General features: G+C 43.3%; 1 protein-coding gene across 1 annotated transcript in view; it reads right to left on the reverse strand.

Moving 5' to 3' along the window:
• Positions 1–418: 418 nt before the first annotated feature.
• The window catches only part of KDR (kinase insert domain receptor), a 77,166-nt gene continuing 54,141 nt past the window's right edge, over positions 419–23,443 (reverse strand). Inside the window, exons 16-30 of the mRNA XM_034411313.3 lie at positions 21,602–21,708; positions 19,260–19,395; positions 16,805–16,909; positions 16,315–16,428; positions 15,884–15,972; positions 13,965–14,109; positions 12,375–12,475; positions 10,794–10,916; positions 10,443–10,554; positions 8,105–8,204; positions 7,718–7,823; positions 6,607–6,758; positions 4,678–4,774; positions 4,443–4,531; positions 419–1,941 (exon numbers count right to left, since the gene is read on the reverse strand). Coding sequence (XP_034267204.2) covers positions 1,731–1,941; positions 4,443–4,531; positions 4,678–4,774; positions 6,607–6,758; positions 7,718–7,823; positions 8,105–8,204; positions 10,443–10,554; positions 10,794–10,916; positions 12,375–12,475; positions 13,965–14,109; positions 15,884–15,972; positions 16,315–16,428; positions 16,805–16,909; positions 19,260–19,395; positions 21,602–21,708 — 1,787 coding nt within the window. The 3' untranslated portion in view covers positions 419–1,730. The remainder of the gene's footprint in view (positions 1,942–4,442; positions 4,532–4,677; positions 4,775–6,606; positions 6,759–7,717; positions 7,824–8,104; positions 8,205–10,442; positions 10,555–10,793; positions 10,917–12,374; positions 12,476–13,964; positions 14,110–15,883; positions 15,973–16,314; positions 16,429–16,804; positions 16,910–19,259; positions 19,396–21,601; positions 21,709–23,443) is intronic.

The raw sequence follows: 23,443 nt of genomic DNA on the forward strand, positions 1-23,443 counted from the left end.
CCATTTTTAAAATCCAGCGAACTCAAGAATAAGTTCCACTCAGCTTTCATTATACAATATATTTATTTATTTATTTATTCTCATAATATATTACAATTCTTTCTACATATCCAGACTATAAATACCGCATTTGTGCCGTTTAAATTTTTGTTAATTCATGGATTTGTTCTGCCTGAAATATTAAACAAAATACAAAACCCTGAATGAAAAATATAAAAGTAACCAAAGACAACCCTAGTCAAAATAGCTTCATGATACTTTCTGTAAAGAAAAGTCTTTCAATGTAAATGTCACATGTTATTAGGTGACCAAATTTTGGAATCTTTCCACTTGAAAGGTCCATCAGGACATTCTGAGCAGCTAGAAATGGTAGAGGGACTCCTGCTCGAGCAGGCGGTCGGACTAGAAGACCTCCAAGGCAGGGGTGGGCTTCAAAAATTTTAGCAAGGGGTTCTCTGCCCGGTTGCTGGGTGGGCGTGGCCATGGTGGGTGTGGCCTAGTCGGCCTCCTGCAACATGGTGGGGGGGTGTTTTTGCCCCCCCCGGCTCCAGAGGGTGAAAACGGCCTCCCCAGGCTCCGAAGGCCCCTCTGGAGGCCAGAAACAGGCCTGTTTCCAGCCTTCCTGAACTTCCAGTAGGCCCGTTTTTCGCCCTCCCCAAGGCTCTGCACACGCCCTGCACTTACGTGCATCCAAAATGGGCCACGTGGGGACTCATGGGAGGGGTAGGGTGGGTGGGGCCAGCCAGGAGTGGGATGTGGGGGTTCTCCGAACTGCACAGAATCTTAGCTAGAGGTTCTCCCGAACCCTTGCGAACCCCCAGCAGCCCAGCCCTGCTCCAACTCTGTTATCTCAGTGATAAAACTGGTTTTATGGACAATTTGCTTGGCTGCGTTACAAGAGGTTATTTTATCAAGGTGGCTGTTTCAAAAATAATAATAATAATATGTGTCTGCATCTTAAGAACCATACAACACTGATCAAATAAAGGAATGTTCACCAACATTCTTTGGTGAATAATGGTTAAACTCTGGGATTATTTGCTAATTTTTAAGCATTTCTCAAGCCTCTCAAGGAGGCTCATTTCAGTAGGAAGCCTTCTTGGGCTTTACTAGGGAGTAAAAACAGAGCTTTTCACAAAGGCAGTTGCCCTGCTCTTTAGGAGCTTTTAGTGGCTTACTTTTAACAGCAAGATTTACACAGGAAAGGTCCTTCAATGGAAGAGATAAACATGAAAGAGGAGTTAGGAAAGGCAGATGCTGTCTTAGGTTCCACCACCCACACTTCTGAAACCTCATTGCTGACCAACCCCAAATTCAAAGGATTCTGACCAGTGGACCCTCCCGCCACCGCTACCGGTTCGCCTGAACTGGGGCAAACTGGTAGAAATACTGGTTCTGACTGAGCCTATTTCCATCTTCATGTAACTGCATAGAAAGAGGGCCTCCTTATCAGATTTCACGATGTTCTTGTGTTCAAACTGATGATGAAACGATCATCTATGACTTTCAGCAATGCCTGATATATCTTCAAGCTCTCTCAAAGTCTTGCATTGCTTCCAGAGGATTCCTTATTGCAATTTCTTCTTCTTTTTAATCATAAAAAAAAAATAATAATAATGGGAAAATTCATATTTTTCTCCCCTCCTGTATTCTGGGTATGAATACAATGGGTTTCAGGACAAGGCAATGTTTGGTATAAGTTCCAGTTGTTGCCATTTTCTGAGAAGTCCTTATACAGACTGTGAACTCAGAGAGATAGCAGGGCCATAGGCAACGAAGCAGGTCTGAGAAGCGTCGTCCCTGAGCATTAAGAGTTCTGTTTCTTCACTAGGATAAATGGTAATGTCCATGTCATCTGAATGATAGCCTGACTGGTAGCCGCTGGTGGGATTTGAAGCTTCAGACATTACAGATTCGTGGCTTTTACTGGAAATCAGCCCACTGAAAAACAAAAAATAAAAATGGCTAATTTTGCACCAGAGTTCAGAGTATGGGTAATGGTATGTGAGAATGACCTTGGCAGACAGGAGGAAGAGATCCAGAATGGACAACTAGCATATAAAAGATATTCTAGTCCACAGAAGGAGACGAATTAGCACACAAAAGTATGCTGCTTTTCTGGACTAACTCACAGGGGAATGAATATGGGATTTTTGCCTTGGCCGACAAATATGGAGGACATTCTGTCTGGTTTGGTACAGCAACCAAACGGAACAGGTACAGACTCCAACGGATAGGCAGAAAAAAACAATTGCAACCAGTTTGCCTTCCGTTGAGGACTTGTTTACTGCAAGAAAGAGGGCTGAGAGAATACCGTTTTCCCGAAAATAAGACATCCCCTGAAAATAAGCCCAATTGGGCTTTTGAGTGCATGCACTAAAAAAAGCCCCCCCTCGAAAATAAGCCCTCCCCAAAAATATTTAAATGCATGCGCAGCTGGTCCCCGCCATTTCCTCTGGTTAGGGTTAAGGAGACAGAGCTGGAAATCAGGTAAGACGGCAAGAGGAGTCCCGTCTTGCTCCACACGCCCCAAAATAATAAGACCTTCCCGAAAATAAGGCCAAGCGCTTATTTCGGGGTTCAAAAAAATATAAGACAGGGTCTTATTTTCGGGGAAACACAGTATTTACAGACCTCTCACATCCTGGACATAAACTGTTTCAACTCCTCCCCTCAGGATGGCGCTACAGGGCATTGCATGCCAAAGAAACTAGACACACAGAGAGTTTTATCTCTTGAGCTGTCACACTGCTGAACACCTAATTCTCACAGCACTGTCTTGTGTCTAAGTATATTTACCCAGGCTGTATGGCTGAAGTATTATTATTATTATTATTATCACTCCCATCTTCTTTACTATATCATCTTATTGGTATTTTCATGATTATGATTACTCTGTTGCTTTGCATGTACACTGAGAGCTTCTATACCGGAGACAAACTTCTTGTGTGTCCAATCACACTTGGCCAACAAAGTATTCTATTCTATATTCTATCCTATTCCATGTGGATGAAACACAGGGACAGATGGAGAAACATCTCCATCTATCTGTGACATCTCTTTCTAACTGCCATCTAGCAGCAAATACTCTATCAAACTGCTACGGAGGGAGAGAAGGAAAGGATGCCAGAATAAATAAGCACAGGATATAACTGGACATGTGATTCCCAAAGCGACATTGGAACCCCAGGAAGTCAAAATGTGGGTGGACATTTTAAGCCTTAGTTTGTGGTATTGTGCGCTGACATGCACTTTTCTTCCACCTCCCACCATCTCACAGCAAAACCCTAGAGTGTGGCATCATTGATAGAACATTACTGGGTAAGAAGAATAAATCTGTCCAAAAGAGAGGTGGATAACTCTAGATATTTCCTCTCAAGTAGAGAATTTTATTTATTTATGTATTTATTTTTATATTTATGTACGTATGTACCATATTTCCCCGAGGAAAAAAAAGACTTAACTGAAAAATAAGCCCTAGCATGATTTTTCCAGATGCTCATAAGCCCTACCCAAAAATTAAGCCCTAGTTAAGATCGTCAGCCAGACAGATGCATTTAGTACCGTATTTCCCCCAAAATAAGACCCAACCAGAAAATAAGCCCTAATGTATCTTTTGGAGTGGTGGCTCAGTGGCTAAGACGCTGAGTTTGTCGATCAAAAGGTCGGCAGTTCAGCAGTTCAAATCCCTAGTGCCGCGTAACAGGGTGAGCTCCCATTACTTGTCCCAGCTTCTGCCAACCTAGCAGTTCGAAAGCACGTAAAAAATGCAAGTAGAAAAATAGGGACCACCTTTAGTGGGAAGGTAACAGCGTTCCGTGTGCCTTTGACGTTGAGTCATGCTGGCCACATGACCATGGAGACGTCTTCGGACAGCGCTGGCTCTTTGGCTTTGAAACAGAGATGAGCATCGCCCCCTAGAGTTGGGAACGACTAGCACATATGTGTGAGGGGAACCTTTATCTTTTGGAGCAAAAATTAATATCTTATTTTTGGGGAAATACGATATGCATGCATGTATGTATGCATGCATTTATGTGTGTATGTATGTATGCATTTATTCATTTATTTGTGTATGTATGTATGTATGTATTTTATGTATGTATGTATGTAATTTATTTTCCTGTAGTATGTATGTATGTATGTATGTAATTTATTTTCCTCCCATTTTGCCATAGGTTAACTCTGGGTGACTTACAGCAAAAATATGTCTATACATACACAATTAAAACATAAATAATTAAAACCAAACATTGAAACCTAAAGACACATGGGGAGGGTAGGGGTGGAGTTGAGAGAGGTGGGATCCATTGTTTCTCGATCAACCACCCCTACTGTGCTATTCCCCCACTGGGGCTTCTTTGATTTTTTTATTGGGAACTACCTTGATTGATTGATTTATTTTAATAAAATAGGTGTAATGATTGTTTTGCCAGATTTACCTGAACGGCAATGCCAGTTCTTTAGCTTTCTCTTCTAATGCCTTTAGTTCTTCGGATGCGAGAATCATCCCACTGTCTGTCTGATTTTCCTGAAAAAAAAAAACAGGGGGAAAAAAAGGCTGTTGGGACAATCAATGAAAACACAGACAGACAGACAGACAGATGGACGGACGGACGGATGGACGAAAGCCTCTCCCCCCCCCCCCAAAAAATAGAAGCTATAAAATGGACTTACATCTTGAACCACTTTTATGGTTGGTTCTACGGGCACAGATTCAAAGGTCTTAACACTCACAGGGCGACTGCTTCTTTTACTTCCTGTGCGATGCTGACTAAAAAAAGAAATAGATCACATTAGCGTACCAAACCTTAATAAAACTGGATGGTCAAAACTTCACTTGCCTTCTGCTTGCAAGCTACTTCTGCTGACTGCCAGCTGCCTGCAATTTGGAAGTTCAAATCTCACCGGCTAAAGGTTGACTCAGCCTTCCATCCTTCCGAGGTGGGTAAAATGAGGACCCAGAGTGTTGGGGGCCATAGGCTGACTCTGTAAACCGCTTAGAGTGGGCTGTAAAAGCACCATGAAGCGGTATATAAGTCTAAGTGCTATTGCTATTGTACAACTAGCACAGAGCTGGGTTTCAGCAGGTTCTGACCAGTTCTGGAGAACCGGTAGCGGAAATTTTGAGTAGTTCGGAGAACCGGTAGTAAAAATTCTGACTGGCCCCGCCCCCATCTATTCTCTGCCTCCTGAGTCCCAGCTGATTGGGAGGAAATGGAGATTTTACAGTATCCTTCCCATGTCACGCCCACCAAGCCACACCCACAGAACCAGTAGTAAAAAATTTTGAAACCCACCACTGAACTAGCATCTCACCAAGCTGTGATCGTCAGCAATTTTGACCCCAGGCATCACTCAGAAAATTGCCAGAATCTTGTATGATTTGAATGATTACAATTTTATCCAGTAGAAAGAGGTACTTCCTATGGATCAGGGTGAAATGCTACCGGTTCGGACCGGTTCGACCCAACCGGTAGCGTCGGTGGTGGCCTTTTTGCATGCGGCAGTGCCAGAAACTGGAAGGGCTGGTCTTCCGTTTTCCTGTGTGAGCATGCTCACTGGCCAGTTGATCATCGCGCGAGCATGCACGCTAGAAACCCGGAAGAGTAGCTGGCTAAAACCGGAAGTTCAGTAGGTGAAACCGGAAGTTCATTTTCAGGTGCATGCATGCACCTTGGGCAGCTCCACTTCCTGGTTGCGGCCCAGATGCGTGTGCTCGCTGGGCCGAAAAGGTTCGCCATCACTGTCCTAGGGCATTATGGATGAGTGTAGAATGGATGAGATGAATATTGCATTCATCAAACAGGGGCTGTGAGAGTATCAGAGGTTTTGAACCCCTGTCTGGGTAATGATAATACAGATAGTCCTCAAGTTATGACCACAGCTGAATCCCAAATTTATGTTGCTAAGCAAAACATTTGTTAAGTGAGTTTTGCCCCATTTTATGGCTTTTCTTGCCATAGTTGTTAAGTGGATCACTGCGTTTGTTAGGTTAGCAACAATGTTGTTAAGTGAATCTGGATTCCCCATTGATTTTGCTTGTCAGAAGGTCGCAAAGGCTGATCACATGACCCCAGGACACTGCAAGTGTCATAAATATGAACCAGTTGCCAAGCATCTTCATTTTGATCATGGGGGATGCTGCAATGGTCATGAATGTGAAAAACGGTCATAAGTCACATTTTTCAGTGCCTTTGTAAATTTCACTGTCGTACGTCGAGACTATCTGTAATGCAATGGGTCCTCGCGATAATGTGAGGATGGTGTAACCCTTGTTGCAAGTTCATCAACTTCCCACATCCTCAGTTTGTGGAAACTACATGGCTCTTTTAGCAACAGTGTCTCTGTTACACGGACTCTGAAGGCATTTCTGGGAAGTTAAAAGAAATTGTACAAAATTCATTCATCTATTGTTTACTCATTCATTAGTCACCTCGTCTCTTGAGTAGGACACAAAGTGTTACCATTCAGCGCGATAGATTGCACTGAAATAATGAGCAACACAAATGCCTTTCTCATCTTTGCTAGGATCACCACATCAATTGTCAACCTTGGGAAGGGATTGTCGAACGCTCCCAATGGAATGCTCCCACTATTACAAACCTTGTTTGCGACGTGCTGTCATAAGGGAACTGAGAATCGCATACTTCCTCTTCTTCCTTGCAGGAAACAGGTGACGTTGGCAAGGAGAGTCCAGAATCTTCTTCAGTATGGAGCAACATAACTTGAGGAAGGACAACATAGTCTTTACCATCCTGGTGTGAGAGACGGACAAAAATAGGTTTATTTTTTATTGTTAATGAGTGGAGCAGATGAGGAAAAAAAATTCAGGGAGTTGGTGGCAGCCTACAGAACAGAGGTGGGGAACGATGGTCCCTTTATGACTTGTGGACTTCAACTCCCAGAATTCCTGAGCCCAGCATGGCTGACTTAGGAATTCTGGAAGTTGAAGTCCATAAGTCATAAAAAGCCATTGTGTCCTGCCCCAGCTTCGGATTCCCGAGGATATTGACACACATCAACGGTCCTTATCAAATTTATTAAGTAGCAAGAATAAACCAAAGTCCGGCAAAGGTTGGCAACCAGCCCAGAAAACAAGATATGATAACACTTTTCCAAAAATGCTCTGATGATAATTACAAGTTGTTTCCAGCAAGAAACTTACTAACGGCGTGTGACTTAAATAGGCTAAGGGAGTGGCCAATTATCCTCAAGCCTTACTCTCGAGGAGACCTCCTCCTCCTGAGTAGCCACTCCTGCCTTTTGGCAGCCCTGCGTGCTCAAGTATTGAGGAGAGGCTCCTCCACTTCGCTCTCTCCACTTGAAGGAGCCTCTGGAGGTTCTGAAGGTCCTGGCTGAGTCTCTGCCTCTGGCATCACATCCTCTTCAGCCTCCTCGCTGTCCGACGCGAGCGCCGGCTGCGCCGGCTGCTGGCGTGACACCACACCAGCCTCCTCGTTGTCGGGATCAGCCACGATCCACGCAGGAACACATTGTTCCCCATCCCTGCTGTAGAACCAGTGGTGGTATTTGCCTGAACCAGTTTAGCCACATTTTCTAAGCTGCTTACATGCGTGCAAGCCACGCGTGTGAGCAAAGCACATGCACAGAAGGCCGTGCACATGCGTGGAAGGTGCGCGTGCACTCACATTTTCCGTGTGTGGCGAACCGGTTGTAAAATTATGTGAAACTCCTGTGTAGAACATTTCCATACCTTGTGAACATTAGCTTGCAGTAAATTCCCTAAGCTCTCCACCAAATCTGAGAAGGTCGGTCTTTGTTTGGGTTCACCATGCCAGCAGTCCAACATTGTCTGATACCTGGAGAATTAAATCTACTATAAATAAATGTGTCCCCAAATAAAACCCATTCAGCTACTTATGGATGGTTTTTGTTACAAGGAATAAAGGAAGAACGGGAAAAATAGATTTGCTTGGTTTGGCGTTGGCTCTTCTACCCCATTAACACGAAAGCCATGATGGCCGTCTAATGAATGTGTTTTATTTTTGTTTGGGCATTCCTAAATGACATGGAAGGAAACAAAATGGATGTATGATCAACCTCTGCTACAAAACATGTTTGCAGCAGCGAAAGTTCTTACATTTCAGGCGTTGTATAATCTGGTGGCCTCATCCGCGTTCCTTCTTTCAATCTTCTACAGAAATCTTCATCAATTTTTACACCTGGGTATGGCGAGGCCCCTAAAATAGTAGATTTCCTTTTTTTTAAAAAATGCCTTAAAATTCTGGGCTCATTGTTCCGCTTACCGACACTTCACCAATATGAAAAGTAGCTACAAATTTAACAGGGACATCACTTCAACCAAAGGTGGTCGGAAGATACAGTAGATCAGGCTCTGCAGATAAACCTTTGGGTCTTTTGGAGAAGATCAGAAAAATGTCAAGACTTCTAAAACAGCTGACTTAACACCGCTCATTTAAAAACTGTTTTGAGTTATGATGGCCTTGCAAAAGATGCTTTACAGCCCCCAAATCATTTGTGGTCTTTGTAAAATGTTGTGCAGTCACATGATCGCATTTCCCTTGGCAACTGGCTCATATTTATGACTGATTGCAACACCCCACAGTCACATAACTACGATTTCTGGTATTTTTTTTTTGCCAGTATCTGGGAAAAATATGCATTAAAGAATTGCAAAATTTGCAACATAAGAGCTTGTTTGAATCCCAGAGTGGACTTGATCTCCAAGTCCTTCCAAAAATTGAATGTTTGCTGCCACTTGCCAGAAAAATACGCCCATTCAGGAGAATGGGTCCTTACATATGACTTGCAAGACTTGGACTTATGTGTGATTTGCTTAGCAACCACCATAAAAATATTGAAGAATCAGGTCCGTTCACATGGGCTTCTTGACTTATGTGTGTCAAAACTCACAACCAAAATTACAGTCCAAATTGCCGCAATAAATCAAGGGCTTAATAATGTAGCTTAATAATGGGAACAACACAGGGATGAAATGCTCCCGGATTGGACCGGATCGTCCGATCCGGTAGTGATCTTGGCCGGTGGTTCAGCGATCCAGTAGCGATGGCGGAGCAAAGCTCCACCCACCTGCCCGGATGTCATTACTTCCTGGTTTTAACCAGGAAGTAATGTGTTTTCTACCTTTTGCGCAGGTAAGTAGATTTCACCCCTAGAACAACAGACTGATTCCGCCACAAACATTTGGAAGGACTTGGAGATCAAGGCCATTCTAGGATTCAAACAAACTTTTATGAATTTTTCAATTTGGAAATGCATGTTTTTTGTAGACAACTTTAATAGTTATCTGGTAGAGTTCAGATTTCTGGCTGAAAACCATATAGGTACCATATAGGTATCTCCAGCATAGAAAGAATCCATAATAAATCCAATGTGACAACATTAATTTTTTAAAAAAAATATCTGGATATTGTTTTGCTATACATTTTCCAACCAAAATACAGGAGTCCTGTAATAGCATATAAAAAGTGCAATAATTTATCATCATGGTCCAATATATTTTTTTTATTTTTTTATTTGATTTACATGCCGCCCTTCTCCAGAGACTCAGGGCGGCTTACAATGCGTTAAGCAATAGCCTTCATCCTTTTGTATATTTATACAAAGTCAGCTTATTGCCCTCACAAACTGGGTCCTCATTTAACCTACTTTAGAAAGGATGGAAGGCTGAGTCAACCTTGAGCCTGATAAGATTCGAACCTGCAGTAATTGCAGGCAGCTGTGTTAATAACAGGGTGCTTTAAACCACTGTACTACGAGGGAAAGACTTCTTGATCTAACAAAATAGACACCTTCACTCCCTTATCTTTTGAAACAGCTTCCCGGGTGTCAGAGCACCCCGAAAAATGGGGTGTAATGTTTTAAGAGGAATCCTCCAAAATTAGATGGCAAGGAGTTCCGGACCCATTACAATCCGTGGAACATTTGATCAGCATAATAATATGAACATGAATCAAACTCACAGACATCATCATCTTCTTTTAACGAACCCATAATCCTTTGCGGGGTGGAGTCTGGGCAACTGAATGGAGCTGAGTGTTTACTGGCTGGATGCCCTTCCTGTTGCCAATGTGGAGCTTTGTTCAGCAGATATATTCTCATTGTGCCCAGAGAGAGAAATATCTGCCTCTACCTAGGATCGGACTCTCAGTTTCCTGATTGTGAAGTGAGAGCTCAACCTCTAGGTCACCACACCACAATCAAACTAACAGACATAATTGGGCCTTATTGAAGGTCTTGGATTTTATTAAGGAGCAACAAATAAACATATTCCAAATACTTAAATGCCTACTGAATATTCATTTTTTTGTTCTACATTGATGGAGAAATAAGTATCTACAATGACACTGCATTAAAAATAAACAAACACGGTTACATTTCAGTAGTCTTAACGTTAAACTTTGAGAAGCATTAGCCGGCAAAGACATTTGACTTACCTAATGAAAATATTTCCCACAGCAACACACCAAAAGACCATACATCACTTTGAATTGTGTATACGCGATCAAAAATGGTTTCTGGAGCCATCCATTTAAGGGGTAGTCTAGCCTAAATAGTTAAGAAACAATATTACATATCTAAAATGTCACCAATCGGTAACAAGAACATTGTTGTCATAGTAACTTCCATAAAAGTTAAAGTTATAACATAGTAAAACTTGAAAACTTGTAGTAAATTGATTACAACATGTTTGCAAATCATTGAAGTGGAGGTGGGATTAGGGATTTAGGATGTCCTGGTTTAACATTTCAAATAAACGCCTCAAAATTTCAGACCACTGAACTTACATCTCCTTTCCTGACATAATCTGGATCTTTGTAGATATCTCGAGCCAGTCCAAAATCACAGATTTTGACCACGTTGTTCTCCGATAAAAGGATATTGCGAGCAGCCAAATCTCGGTGTATACACTGAAGCAAGATAAACAATGTCACTTCTCTGAATTCTTCCATAAAATAGGACTAACTTTATCTTAAAAGCTGTAATCTCTGCAAGTCTCATTTGCATGACATTATATTTAATAGTAAAAGATTGTCCCTAGTCTTTAAGCTATCTCCTTAACATGTGTCATGAAAGATGTGGCTTCTATTGTTCTATCTATTGTTCGATCATGGCCATCATCTTGACTTTTTTTCCGCTCTACAGAAACAAACTGGGCGCATGCACGGAAGGCCAGGTGCAGGTGCATGCGAAGTGAGTATGCACACAGCAAACTGATAGTAAGTGAAACCCACCTCTCTCTACATCCCATGACCTCTGTGGGGTTTACTCCAAGATATGCACATGTTCATGTAGATTCATGAAATAAATTTTTAAAAACTAATCAAAGGAAATGGACAGACCAGCAGTCACCAACTGGTGGTCCGTGGACCACTGGTGGTCCGCGAGAAAATTTTAGTGGTCCGTAGAAAAATTATTTGCATTTTTTTATATTGCACTAAATCAGGGGTCCTCAAACTACGCCCACTGGGACAGATACATGCAATGAACGTTTGTGTTGCTGCAGAGAGTCTCCCCCTTCGGGGTCTTTTTGTGCCGGTCAGAGGGGGGCAGAAATTCTGACTTGGGGTCTGCTTCAGCCTCCTGGTGTGGGGCTTTGGGCAAAGGCTGGAGGGAAGTGCCGCTGGTGGCAAAGAGCCGGAAGGCCTTGTTCCAGTGGGACTGCATCATGGCCTGGAACTGGCTGACCATCTCAGCCTGCTGAGCCTCCAGGCACCGGAACCTGGTCTTGCACTTCCGCAGGTCTTCCCTCTGCTTGGAAAGCCTATGCTCATAGTCCTCCGTGAAGTGCTTCTGCTGAGCCTCCTTCTCGGTCAGATCCAATTTGAACTAAGGTATCTGTTTTGCCAACTCTTTCTCATGGTGGCTGCTTAGCTCCAACAACTGCTTCCTGTTGGGGCCCTAAGGAGCCCGGGCAGGGAAGCGAGGAGTGGCTGGGAGGGGAGGGGTGAGTAGAGACTGGCGAGGTGCCCCTCGACGTGAGTGACATTGAGTTGACCACGGCCACTCAGTCACATGACCACCTAGCCACGCCCACACAGCGGGTCATTAGGCAGATCATATTAGTGGTCCGCAGGATTTAAAATTATGAATTTACTGGTCCCTGAGGTCCAAAAGGTCGGGGACCGCTGGGACAGGCAGCTTCCAGCTCGTATTTCAATGTTGTTGGTGAATTCACAAGTGCTGATACCTTTACCAAAGCACTTAGGAGTATCAATAGCTGAAGCTCAACAATGCTCTGAAGTCTGGAATGAACCCCAGACGCAAACATTACAGTTTCCTTCCCCCAAGCCTCAAACTTATTACAATTATTTCCTGAAGGATGTTGTCATTCCACAAGTGTCATTTCCCTACAAGAAATTCCTTACTTTCCGGGACGCCAGGAATTCCATCCCCCGAGCCACCTGGAAGCTGTAGCAGATGAGGTCCTCTAGGCTCAGAGAAGCTTTGCAAGGATCTTCTGATGTTGCTGCAAAGAAATGAAAAATGAATTTATACACAACGCATACTCTACAGCTCCCTCCCTGGTTCGTTGCCTTGTCATGGTGAAGGGGCTTGCGTAGCCCAATGAAGCTATGAGCTATGCCAAGATGGACAGGTCATAGCAGGAGGGCCTTCTCTGTGGGAGCACCCGCCCTCTGGAACGAACTACCTCCCGGAATACGGCTGATTCCGGATCTCCGCAGTTTCCGTAAGGCCCTGAAGACGTTTTTATTTCAGCAAGCCGGCCTGGCCTGAATAGGTTTTAGGGGTTTTTAATTGTATTGCTAGGGGTTTTAAATTGGGGTGGCCGTTTAATTTAATTTATTTTTAATTATTTTAACTTTTATATTGCATGTTATTTTAATTCTCGGCTGTTCACCGCCCTGAGTCCCTTCGGGGAGAAGGGCGGGATATAAATTTAATAAATAATAATAATAAATAGCAGAGAGTTTTGACAAAATGTGACCACTGGAGAAGAAAATGGCAACTAACTCCAGTATCTTTGCCATGAAAACCCCATGGACAGTAGCATGTATGGCTGTGAAAGTTAGACCATAAGGAAGGCTGAGTGCCAAACAATTGAGGCCTTTGAACTCTGGTGCTGGAGAAGACTCCTGCAAGTTCCTTGGACTGCAAGGCCATCCAACAGGTCAATCCTAGAGGACATCAACCCTGACTGCTCTTTAGAAGGCCGGATCCTGACAATGAAACTCAAATACTTTGGCCACCTAATGAGAAGGAAGGGCTCATTGGAGAAGAGCCTAATGCTGGGAACGATTGAGGGCAAAAGAAGAAAGGGACGGCTGGATGGAGTCACTGAAGCACTCGGTGTGAGCTTAAATGGACTCCAGGGGATGGTAGAGGACAGGAAGGCCTGAAAGAACGTCGTCCATGGGGTTGCGATGGGTCAGAAACGACTTTGCAACTAACAACAATATACTCTACAGCACATCCTGAGAAATATAGTTAAAATTATAATACGCATGGTGATGATGAAATATTTTCCATGGAAACTGCTGAGGGAAGTATCTACCCTTCATCAGTTGAATTAACAGAGTGGAATATCTTTCATGGGAAATACCTTTGTCTAGTTGACAAATACCTTTATTTGTTGTATAACAGGATTTTAAGAAAAACCTCATTTGTGGATTAATGAGATATGAGCAGTGAATGAATACCCTGGGAACATCTGACCATGGATGGTGAAGCTAAAGAAATACCAATTAATATTAACAATCTTACTAATTAGCCCTTGAAGGTTTCTTTCTCACAGAAATTAATTCTTGATTTCTTCAGATTATTTGGGTGTATAGAGGGTTTTATTTCATATACAGTAGTGGCCAAAATTGTGGGAACCTCTTGGGAAAAATACACTTTTCCCCAAAGGTTTCCAGAATTTTGGCCACTACTGTATTTTATTATTCATTTCAACCTCGGTCGTAACATTTGCTTAAAAAAATTATGGCAAATCTCACTTTCTCCTTCTTCCACTTCACTGAGGGATCGCTCCTCGCCAAAACCTGAACTCGCTGAGCTCTGGCTGCTTGCAATGCTATCCAAGCGTTTCTTTAGGTCTGCAGAGAAGTCACTGTGTCCTCGCCCAGATCTGATATTATTGCTCTATGGTTAAAAGAAGTAAGGAAACAATGAAGGCCATCAAATTTTTAACATTCTCGGTGATGGCAAGAAAAAGGAGGGTGCAACCCCACAGTTGCTGAAAAATAATGGAAGCTATATAACAGGAGATGCAAGAAAATATGGCGAAAAAGATAGCACCTATTTTGCTGTTTTACTTTATATACAGTATTTGCTTCACGCGTGCAAAGATTCCACATCGCTGGTTAATCTATGTCATCATCATCCTTCCTTTAATGAATATCATTGTTACCCCACATTCTAATGTGCTCTTCCTTTTTTTAGCGGTTCATCCCCAGAAATGCTGTTGATATAACTCTTGGCTTGACCAAACTTGGGTGCCCTTGCCTTCAGCTGTTTTAAGCAGGGGTGGGCTTCAAAAATTTTAGGAAGAGGTTCTTTGCCCGGTTGCTGGGTGGGCGTGGCCATGATGGGCGTGGCCTAGTTGGCCTCCTGCACCATGGCAGGGGGGACAGTTTTTGCCCTCCCCAGGCTCGTGAGACTTTTCTCAAGCCTCCGGGAGGGCGAAAACAGCCTCCCCAGGCTCCGGAGGCCCTCTGGAGACCAGAAAGAGGCCCATTTCTGGCCTTCCCGAACTTCTGGTAGGCCCATTTTTCATCCTCCCCAAGCCTCCGTGCACGCCCTGCACTTACCTGCATCTAAAACAGGCCATGTGGGGACTCCTGGGAGGGGCTGGATGGGAGGGGCCAGCCAGGAGTGCACAGAATCTTAGCTAGAGGTTCTCCCGAACCCCTGTGAACCCCCAGCAGCCCACCCCTGGTTTTAAGCCCAGATGACACTCTTCCATTATCAATGCTGAAGTAAAATTAGATGCTTAGCTAGATATCTTGTTTACATGGAAGGCTGCCATTTTGTTTTGTTTTTTTACCTCAGGTAGCAAAACGCTTGTGGGTGGCTCTGCTCAGGCATTTATGTCTGCGCTTTACATGGATTAAACTCTTAGTGATAACCAACGTAGCTGACTTGAGACCATTGAGTAAAATGAGACAGAGAGCCTCAAGGAAGCAAATGCTATTGTAACTGAATAACATTGGCAAAGGCCCCAGACTGTATCCTGATTAATCAACGGCTTCATGTTGAAATGTTAATTGTGTACTGAGAAAAGGAGTCCAATTCAGGGGTGGGCTTCAAAAATTTAACAAGGGGTTCTCTGCCCGGTTGCAGGGTGGGTGTGGTCATGGTGGGCGTGGCCTAGTCAGGGTCCTGCACGATAGGGGGCTGTTTTTGCCCTCCCCGGGCACCAGTGGCCATTTGGAGGCCAGAAACAGGTCCATTTCTGGCTTTCCCGAACTTCCGATAGGCCCGTTTTTCACCCTCCCCGAGACTCCATGCGCACCCTGCACTTACCTGCATCCAAAATGGGCCACGTGGGGACTCCTGGGAGGGGTGGGATGGGGTGGGCAGGGCAAGCCAGGAGTGGGATTTGGGGGTTCTCCGAACTGCACAGAATCTTAGCTAGAGGTTCTCCCGAACCCCTGCGAACCTCCAGAAGCCCACCCTTGGTCCAATTGCTCACTATGTCTGTACTCTTAATAATTGCAAAGTATGAAAAGGACTTAACAAAAGTAGAAGAAGAGAATGGTGGCCACAAAATCATCCATGGAAGATCGGTGGCTGATGGCTGACTAGAACCTGAATCTTTTATTCTTGTCCCACTTGCTCAACCTCTATATCACGCAACGTTCAACAAAGCTCATCATGAATACGGTGAATGGCTCTCCAAGTTCTGAAACCTCACCTTGTACGGGACAAAATCATTTCGCTTGCTTCTTAAGTAGACAGACAAATTTCCAAACTTGCAGTATTCCACAATCACCATGAGTGGACCTGAAGAAAGTACAGTGAGAAAAAAAGGGCAGATCGTAAACACACACCAAAGTACGTTTAACGTTAAAAGAGAAGTAGGTCATCAGACAGAATCTTACAAGCCTTCAGATAGGAAGACTCAAGAGTATTTAAGCAGTCATCAACCTGCCCCATTGACTAATTCTCTATAGGTTTTCTGTTAAAATATTTCTGCTTAGTTTTGTATCTTTTTTTCCTCCTCATTGCTGAACTCCAAGAGAGGTCTACAAGATGAGTTGTCATGTCAATCCATTCATTCATCCATTCAGAGCGAAATCAGTTAACACTCTATCTAAAATAGATGAGAGATGTAGCAACACTGACCTCCTGGCTTTGTGCAAGCTCCAAGTAGGTTGACTACATTGAGATGATGGCCAATATGAATAAGAATTTTGAGTTCAGACATCAAGGCCCGATGCTCACTGTGCGTTGCACCCTCTGCAAAACAAAAGGCACACAGATAATAGCAGTAATAGCAATAGCACTTCGGCTTCTATACCGCATCATAGTGCTTTACAGCCCCTTCTAAGCAATTTGCAGAGTCAGCATATTGCCCCCAACAATTTGGGTCCTCATTTTACCCACCTTGGAAGGATGGAAGGCTGAGTCATCCTTGAGCCATTCAGAATCGAACTCCTGGAGTGAGCAGTTAACTGAGTTGGAAGGGACCTTGGAGGTCATCTAGTCCAACCCCCTGCTCACGCAGGAGACCTGTGCTAGGGATTCAAACCGCCGAACTGCCGACCTTGCTGATCGACAAGCTCAATGTCTTAGCCACTGAGCCACCTAGTCAGTGTAGATTCTTAATCCTTACCTTTAAGCATTTTGACTGCTACAGTGCTACAAGTAGTCGTTTTGTCAATTCCAAATGCGTCAGCTTCAATCACTTGACCAAACGCTCCTCGACCAAGTGGCTTTCCTGAATTACATAGGAAAAAGAAAAAAAAGGGATATTTATCCCCAAATGGCAGGAAAGAAATTTACCCATTCCATTAAAAAAAAAATGTGGAAGTAGGAAGGAGACAATCTGAGAATGCTATCCTAGTTGATTTTGATTCTAACATTTTAACATTCCTGTGAAGTTAGCCAAGAGGCCTCAGGGAACTGACACTGGGGTGACTTGACCATTAAGTGCATTCGTAGCTGAAGCAAAATGGGAGCTACAAATATCCTGATCAATTCCCTTAGCCCAATCTACGGACATTCTCAGTCATCCAGACCATAATTGTCTGAAAGGTGTTTTTTTTTTTCAAAAGGCAACTATGTTTTCTCAGAAGAAGAGGAGGAGGAGGAGGAGAAGGAGGAGGAGGAGAAAGAGGAAGAGGAGGAGGAGGAGAAAGAGGAGAAGGAGAAAGAGGAGGAGAAAGAGAAGAAGGAGAAGAAGGAGGAGGAGGAGAAAGAGGAGAAGGAGAAGGAGGAGGAGGAGAAAGAAGAGGAGGAGAAAGAGGAGAAGGAGAAAGAGGAGGAGAAAGAGGAGGAGGAGGAGAAAGAGGAGAAGGAAAAAAAGATGGAGGAGAAAGAGGAGGTGAAGGAGGAGAAGAAGGAGGAAGAGAAAGAGGAGGAGGTGGAGAAAGAGGAGAAGGAGAAGAAGGAGGAGGAGAAAGCGGAGGAGAAGGAGGAGAAAGAGGAGGAGGAGAAGAAGGAGGAGGAGAAAGAGGAGGAGGAGAAGGAGAAGGAGGAGGAGAAAGAGAAGGAGGAGGAGGAGAAAGTGGAGGAGGAAGAGACGAAAGAGAAGAAGGAGGAGGAGAAGGAGGAGGAGGAGAAGGAGGAGGAGGCTGCCAACTACATAAATCTGACTACTTTTGGGCCACTCTGTGTCAAAGGCATGCAATTCTGGTTTTCTTGAGAGTTTCTTTTATTATTAAGTAGCATTTTTATGGCTAACGATGACACTATTAAGATACAGATTCCAACAGCCACAGCTTTGGCCCATTCTCTGGCGTGTGGCCTAGCTGAGATTTCACCGCTATACACATACTACCAGTGACTTCACCACTCAGAAATGGTGGAAATTACGGATGATGTGCCCGGTCTTTTGCTGTATTCTGCCACACGCCTCTTTGACTGCCTGATGACCTCCCCGCAACTAAAAGATGAGACCTGACTGGCTTCCAGTGCTAATTAAAACCCATGAACCCCGCTGGGAAACTCAAACACGAACCCGTTGACAAAGAATACCCTGAAACACAGCCCTATAAACAATCTACAATGTCTACACATTTACTCTGTAGTCTTAGGATTGCCGACATATTCTCTGCATTTAAGCATAGCAGTTGAAGTATCAAAGCGGGCAAGAGACGATGGGTAGATGATTTCTTTTTGTTTCTTTATTGTTGTTTCGACTTACTTTTCCTTCTACCCTCTCTTTTTTTTAAAGTATAGAAATTAAAGTATAAAGCAGGCAAGAGATGATGGAGGGATGATTCGTGTTCTCGGTTCGTTTTGAATTGTATTTCCCTATCTCTCCCTCTCCATTCTTTTTCTCTTTCTCGCTTGTTGTAGGCAGGTGACATGATCAGAAGTTAGACAGGAAAGAAAGAAAAAGCTTTTTAATATAGGGTGATGTGATTAAAAGCTAGAGTAAGAGATAGAAATAAAGGGAATATTAATGTATTACAAATGTATTTGATAAAATGAAAGTAATGATGAGAAACAGGTGGAATAATGGAATAATGTTAGACTGTAACCTCATATAGATGTATATTGTTATGGGAATCTCATAAATTGATTGAATGTAATAATAATGTTTAATCTGATCAGTTTTGTTTGTATTGGAATGTATGGTGCCCAGGTGCTACATGCATTGATTTGACATTTTTATAAAAAATAAAAAACTTTTTTTTAAAAAAAAAAGAATTTTCCCAGTGGAGATTCCAAGCACAAATAGAATAACTTTTTTAAAAAAAAAATTGATTTATATGCCGCCCTTCTCTGGAGACTCAGGGCAGCTTACAATGCGTTAAGCAATAGCCTTCATCCTTTTGTATATTTATACAAAGTCAGCTTATTGCCCCCACAAACTGGGTCCTCAATTTACCTACTTTAGAAAGGATGGAAGGCTGAGTCAACCTTGAGCCTGGTGAGATTCGAACTTACAGTGATTGCAGGCAGCTGCTGTTAATCACAATGCTATCAGTCTGCTGAGCCATCAGGCCCTTCTTCCTAAGTGTACTGTGATTCCCCCTATATACCTATATCCAACCCCCCCCCAAAAAATATTCTAATTTAATGGCTATCAGGACATATTGGTCTGTTGGGAGAGAGCACACCTAGCTTCAGCCTATCCCGAGGGAATTCCCATCTATTGGCATCGTAAGCGAGACGTTCACACTGCTCATCCATAGGGACTTCATCAGGATCCATGATGATAGACAGGTAGCCAGTTTTCAGTTCTCCTCCATTGGCCTGAAAGGAATACAACATCAACAATTGTAGCTTATGCTTATTACAGGTTGTCCTCAACTTACGACCACAATCGAGCCCAGAATTTAGGTTGCTAAGTGAGTCTTGCCCCATTTTACGACTTTTCTCGCCGCAGTTTGTTGCATGAATCACTGCGGTTCTTCCATTGGTAAAATGGTTGTTAAGTGAATCTTAACAATGACTTCCCTTTGACTTTGTGTTGTGACTCCAACCCCCGAGGCCGACTTATCGGAGGGAGAAGGCTCCAAACATGAAGGAGAGGAGTTGGCCAGGCTTCCCTCTCCAGGACCCTCCTCTCTGGCAATGCCTCAGGTGTCTCCCGAGGGAGAAGAGATTGGCCAGGAGCCAGGTATCTTCTCACAGTCAGACAGTAACGGAGATAAGTCTTGGCTGGATCCATGCCAGCGTCGGAGAGACAAGCGCACACAGCAGAAAAGGAGGTGTGCCAGAGATTAAGCTGAGTCACTGGACCACATCCCACAGGAGATATAAGGGGGTGAGGTGGCCATTCAGACTCTGTGACGGACAAAACTAACTACTAGCGAGTCACATTGTATCTTTGCAACAACAATATCTGCCTTCGATTTAATACGGACTGAACTTGACAATTCTTGAACTGTGTGTATCTTGGTTGGCTTTATCTGTCGGAGGAACAACCCCTCCCTTTATGGGTAAAGTTCTTGGCAAGCAGCCACTGGGTTGCTGCCAATCCTCTTATCGAAAGAATTTGTTGTCTGCCAGTTTTATTTAACCCCTGGCTATCTGTTTGTGTGCGTGTGTGAGACGGGGACAGAACACTTTGCTTGGCGGAAGAGTTGCAAAAGGGGATCACATGACCCTGGGATTCTTCAACCGTCATAGATGTGAATCGGTTGTCAAGCATCCAAATGTAAATCACATTTAAAGAGCCTTGGTGGCGCGGCAGACTAAAGTGCTGTTAAGTAACACCAGCTGCCTGCAATTACTGCAAGTTCGAATCTCACCAAGCTCAAGGTTGACTCAGCCTTCCATCCTTTCGAGGTAGGTAAAATGAGGACCCGGTTTGTGGGGGCAATAAGCTGACTTTGTATAAAAAAGAACACCGCTTAGGGGGAGCCAAAAAGCCCTACTAAGCAGGTGTACACAAAAGTATGAAGGCTATTGCTTAACGCATTGTAAGCTGCCCTGAATCTCCGGAGAAGGGCGGCATATAAATTGAACCAATAAATAAATAAATAAATAAAACATGCCCATGGAGATGCTGCAATGGTTGTAAGTATGAAAAATAGACATAAGTCCCGTTTTTCAGTGCCGTTGTAACTTCAAACGGTCACTAAGTGAGCTGTTATAAGTCGAGGACTACCTGTATTGAATCATCTGCCCTCTCTCACCTTTGCTAGAATGGTTAAGACTTGTTAAGTTTTCTTTTCTTTGTTTCCAGAAATGCAAGAATATTGTTTCCCATAACTGCTCCATATATAAGGCACATACCCATCAACCATCCTTAGTAATTTGCTTTATTAATATCTGGGGGGGGGAGGCCTTTTTTTAATTTATTTATTTATTTATTTATTTATTTATTTATTTATTTATTTATCTATCTATCTATCATCTATCTATCTATCTATCTATCTATCTATCTATCTATCTATTTATTTATTTATTTATTTATTTATTTATTTATTTATTTATTTATTTATTTATTTATTTATTTATTTATTTATTTATTTATTTATTTTTATGTGCCGCCCTTCTCCGGAGACTCAGGGCGGCTTACAATGCGTTAAGCAATAGCCTTCATACTTTTGTATATTTTATACAAAGTCAGCTTATTGCCCCCACAAACCGGGTCCTCATTTTACCCACCTTAGAAAGGATGGAAGGCTGAGTCGACCTTCAGCTTGGTGAGAATTGAACTCGCAGTAATTGCAGGCAGCTGGATGTTAAATGCTGCCTTAGTAGGAGGCATTAGCCTCCTATGCCACTCAGGCTCTTTTTTTCCCCCCTCTCCCCACCAATTAAAAGCAAAATATTTGGATGCCTTCCATCTTCTGCAGGAATGTGATGCCCCAAGAAGGGGAGTGGGGGGGGGAAGCCTCTGTTGATTTCAAGACAAAGCTGAGAAGCAGACAAAAGTAAGGCCATCAGGTTTCATTTGTTATGCAAGAGTAATGACAACAGGGCAGCGAGGGAGAGTTTGTTTCATTACCCGTTTCACAGTCCGCAGGATGATTACGAGGAGCACCCAGAAGAACATGGCAATGATCGCTGTTCCGACAAGAATAATGAGCTCAAGGTTTGTTTTCTCATCAGTCCCTGGGAAGAAACAATGAAATGATTCATTGATAGGTTGCAAAGCCTTTTGGGATCGGCCATCCGCTGAAATACTTAAAGGGCACTCTTGTCCAAGAAAGAAAAACTTTAGATGCCCGACACCTAACAAGTCTACGGCAGCAAAAAAAAAAAACAAACCTGTCAAGAAAATATATTTTTCCTCAGAACAAAATGCAACCATCACATAACCATCATCACTTCCTGTACCACACAAATAAGGTAAAGGTAAAGGTTCCTGACTCTAGGGGGCAGTGCTCATCTCCGTTTCAAAGCCGAAGAGCCAGCGTTGTCCGAAGACGTCTCCGTGGTCATGTGGCCGGCATGACTCAACGCCAAAGGCGCACAGTACGCTGTTTCCTTCCCAACAAAGGTGGCTCCTATTTTTCTACTTGTATTTTTTATCTGCTTTCGAACTGCTAGGTTGGCAGAAGCTGTGACAAGTAAAGGGAGCTCACCCCGTTACGCGGCACTAGGGGTTCAAACCGCTGAACTGCCGACCTTTTAATCGACAAGCTCAGAGTCTTAGCCACTGAGCCACCGTGTCCCTGTACCACACAAATACTGAGCACAAATATTGTTTACCATACTGTCCCGGTAAACATATGATCAATTCTTCTTCACTATTCTAATATAAGCCAGAGATTTAGATTCACGTCAGAGGTGGTATTCCGGTAGTGTCCACCTGCTGATGGGCCCGTCCACCCGCTATATGGGCACAACCCCATCCTATATCACTGTGTTTTTGACACCACACGCATGCACGGACAGGGCATGTGAATTGCTGTGTTGTTTGATGTCGCACGCATATGTGGACGGCGCGCATGAGCGAATTGCCATGTGATGCCGCACACACACTTCCGGTGCAGGGCGAATTGGTTCCTACAGTATGTGAAGCCTATCTCTGATTGATGTAGCTATGGCATCAATAGTGACCTACTGATAAGGCCAAACAAATGAAAACCAATGTTGAAGAGCCTTGGTAGTACAGTGGTTTAATGCACCCTGTTATTAACACAGCTGCCTGCAATTTCTGCAGGTTCGAATCTTACCAGGCTCAAGGTTGACTCAGCCTTCCAATCTTTCTAAGGTAGGTTAAATGAGGACCCAGTTTGTGGGGGCAATAAGCTGACTTTGTATAAATATACAAAAGGATGAAGGCTATTGCTTAACGCATTGTAAGCCGCCCTGAGTCTCCGGAGAAGGGCGGCATATAAATCAAATTAAAAAAAAAAAAAATTGTCCCATTTAAAACAATTGTAGGTTTTTCAGTTGGCCTGAATCTTTCAGCTCGCTTAAGATAGGCGCAACTCCAGAAAAAAAAATGTGACAGTTTAGTAATGAATACATATCAAGGAGAGATCCAAGCTGATGGAAAATGCCAGGGAGCTAGAAATGGATCATTTCATCATGAAATGAAAGAGTAAATAGAAAGTATAATCAGGCTTAGATGATGATAAGTCAACTGCATGAGAAAGACTAATTTTATGAAAGTGAATGGAGAAAGTCAGCTACAGTAGAAGGGGATTATTGGGTCTAACCAACAGAGGGGACACAATCAGCCTTCCTCCAAATGTTCTCCAAATTTGTGGGATTTCAAGTGTCTCATCTTAGTCAATAGGTCTTCTGGGATTTATGTTTCCAAAACCACTTGAGAAGGCAGATAGGGATAAATGAAGGAAACCCTGTCGTTCATCCCAAATGAAGTTAGAGATTAGGA

This window comes from Pantherophis guttatus, chromosome 8 (assembly GCF_059756535.1).
Source record: "Pantherophis guttatus breed Tessera chromosome 8, ASM5975653v1, whole genome shotgun sequence".
NCBI lineage: Eukaryota > Metazoa > Chordata > Lepidosauria > Squamata > Colubridae > Pantherophis > Pantherophis guttatus.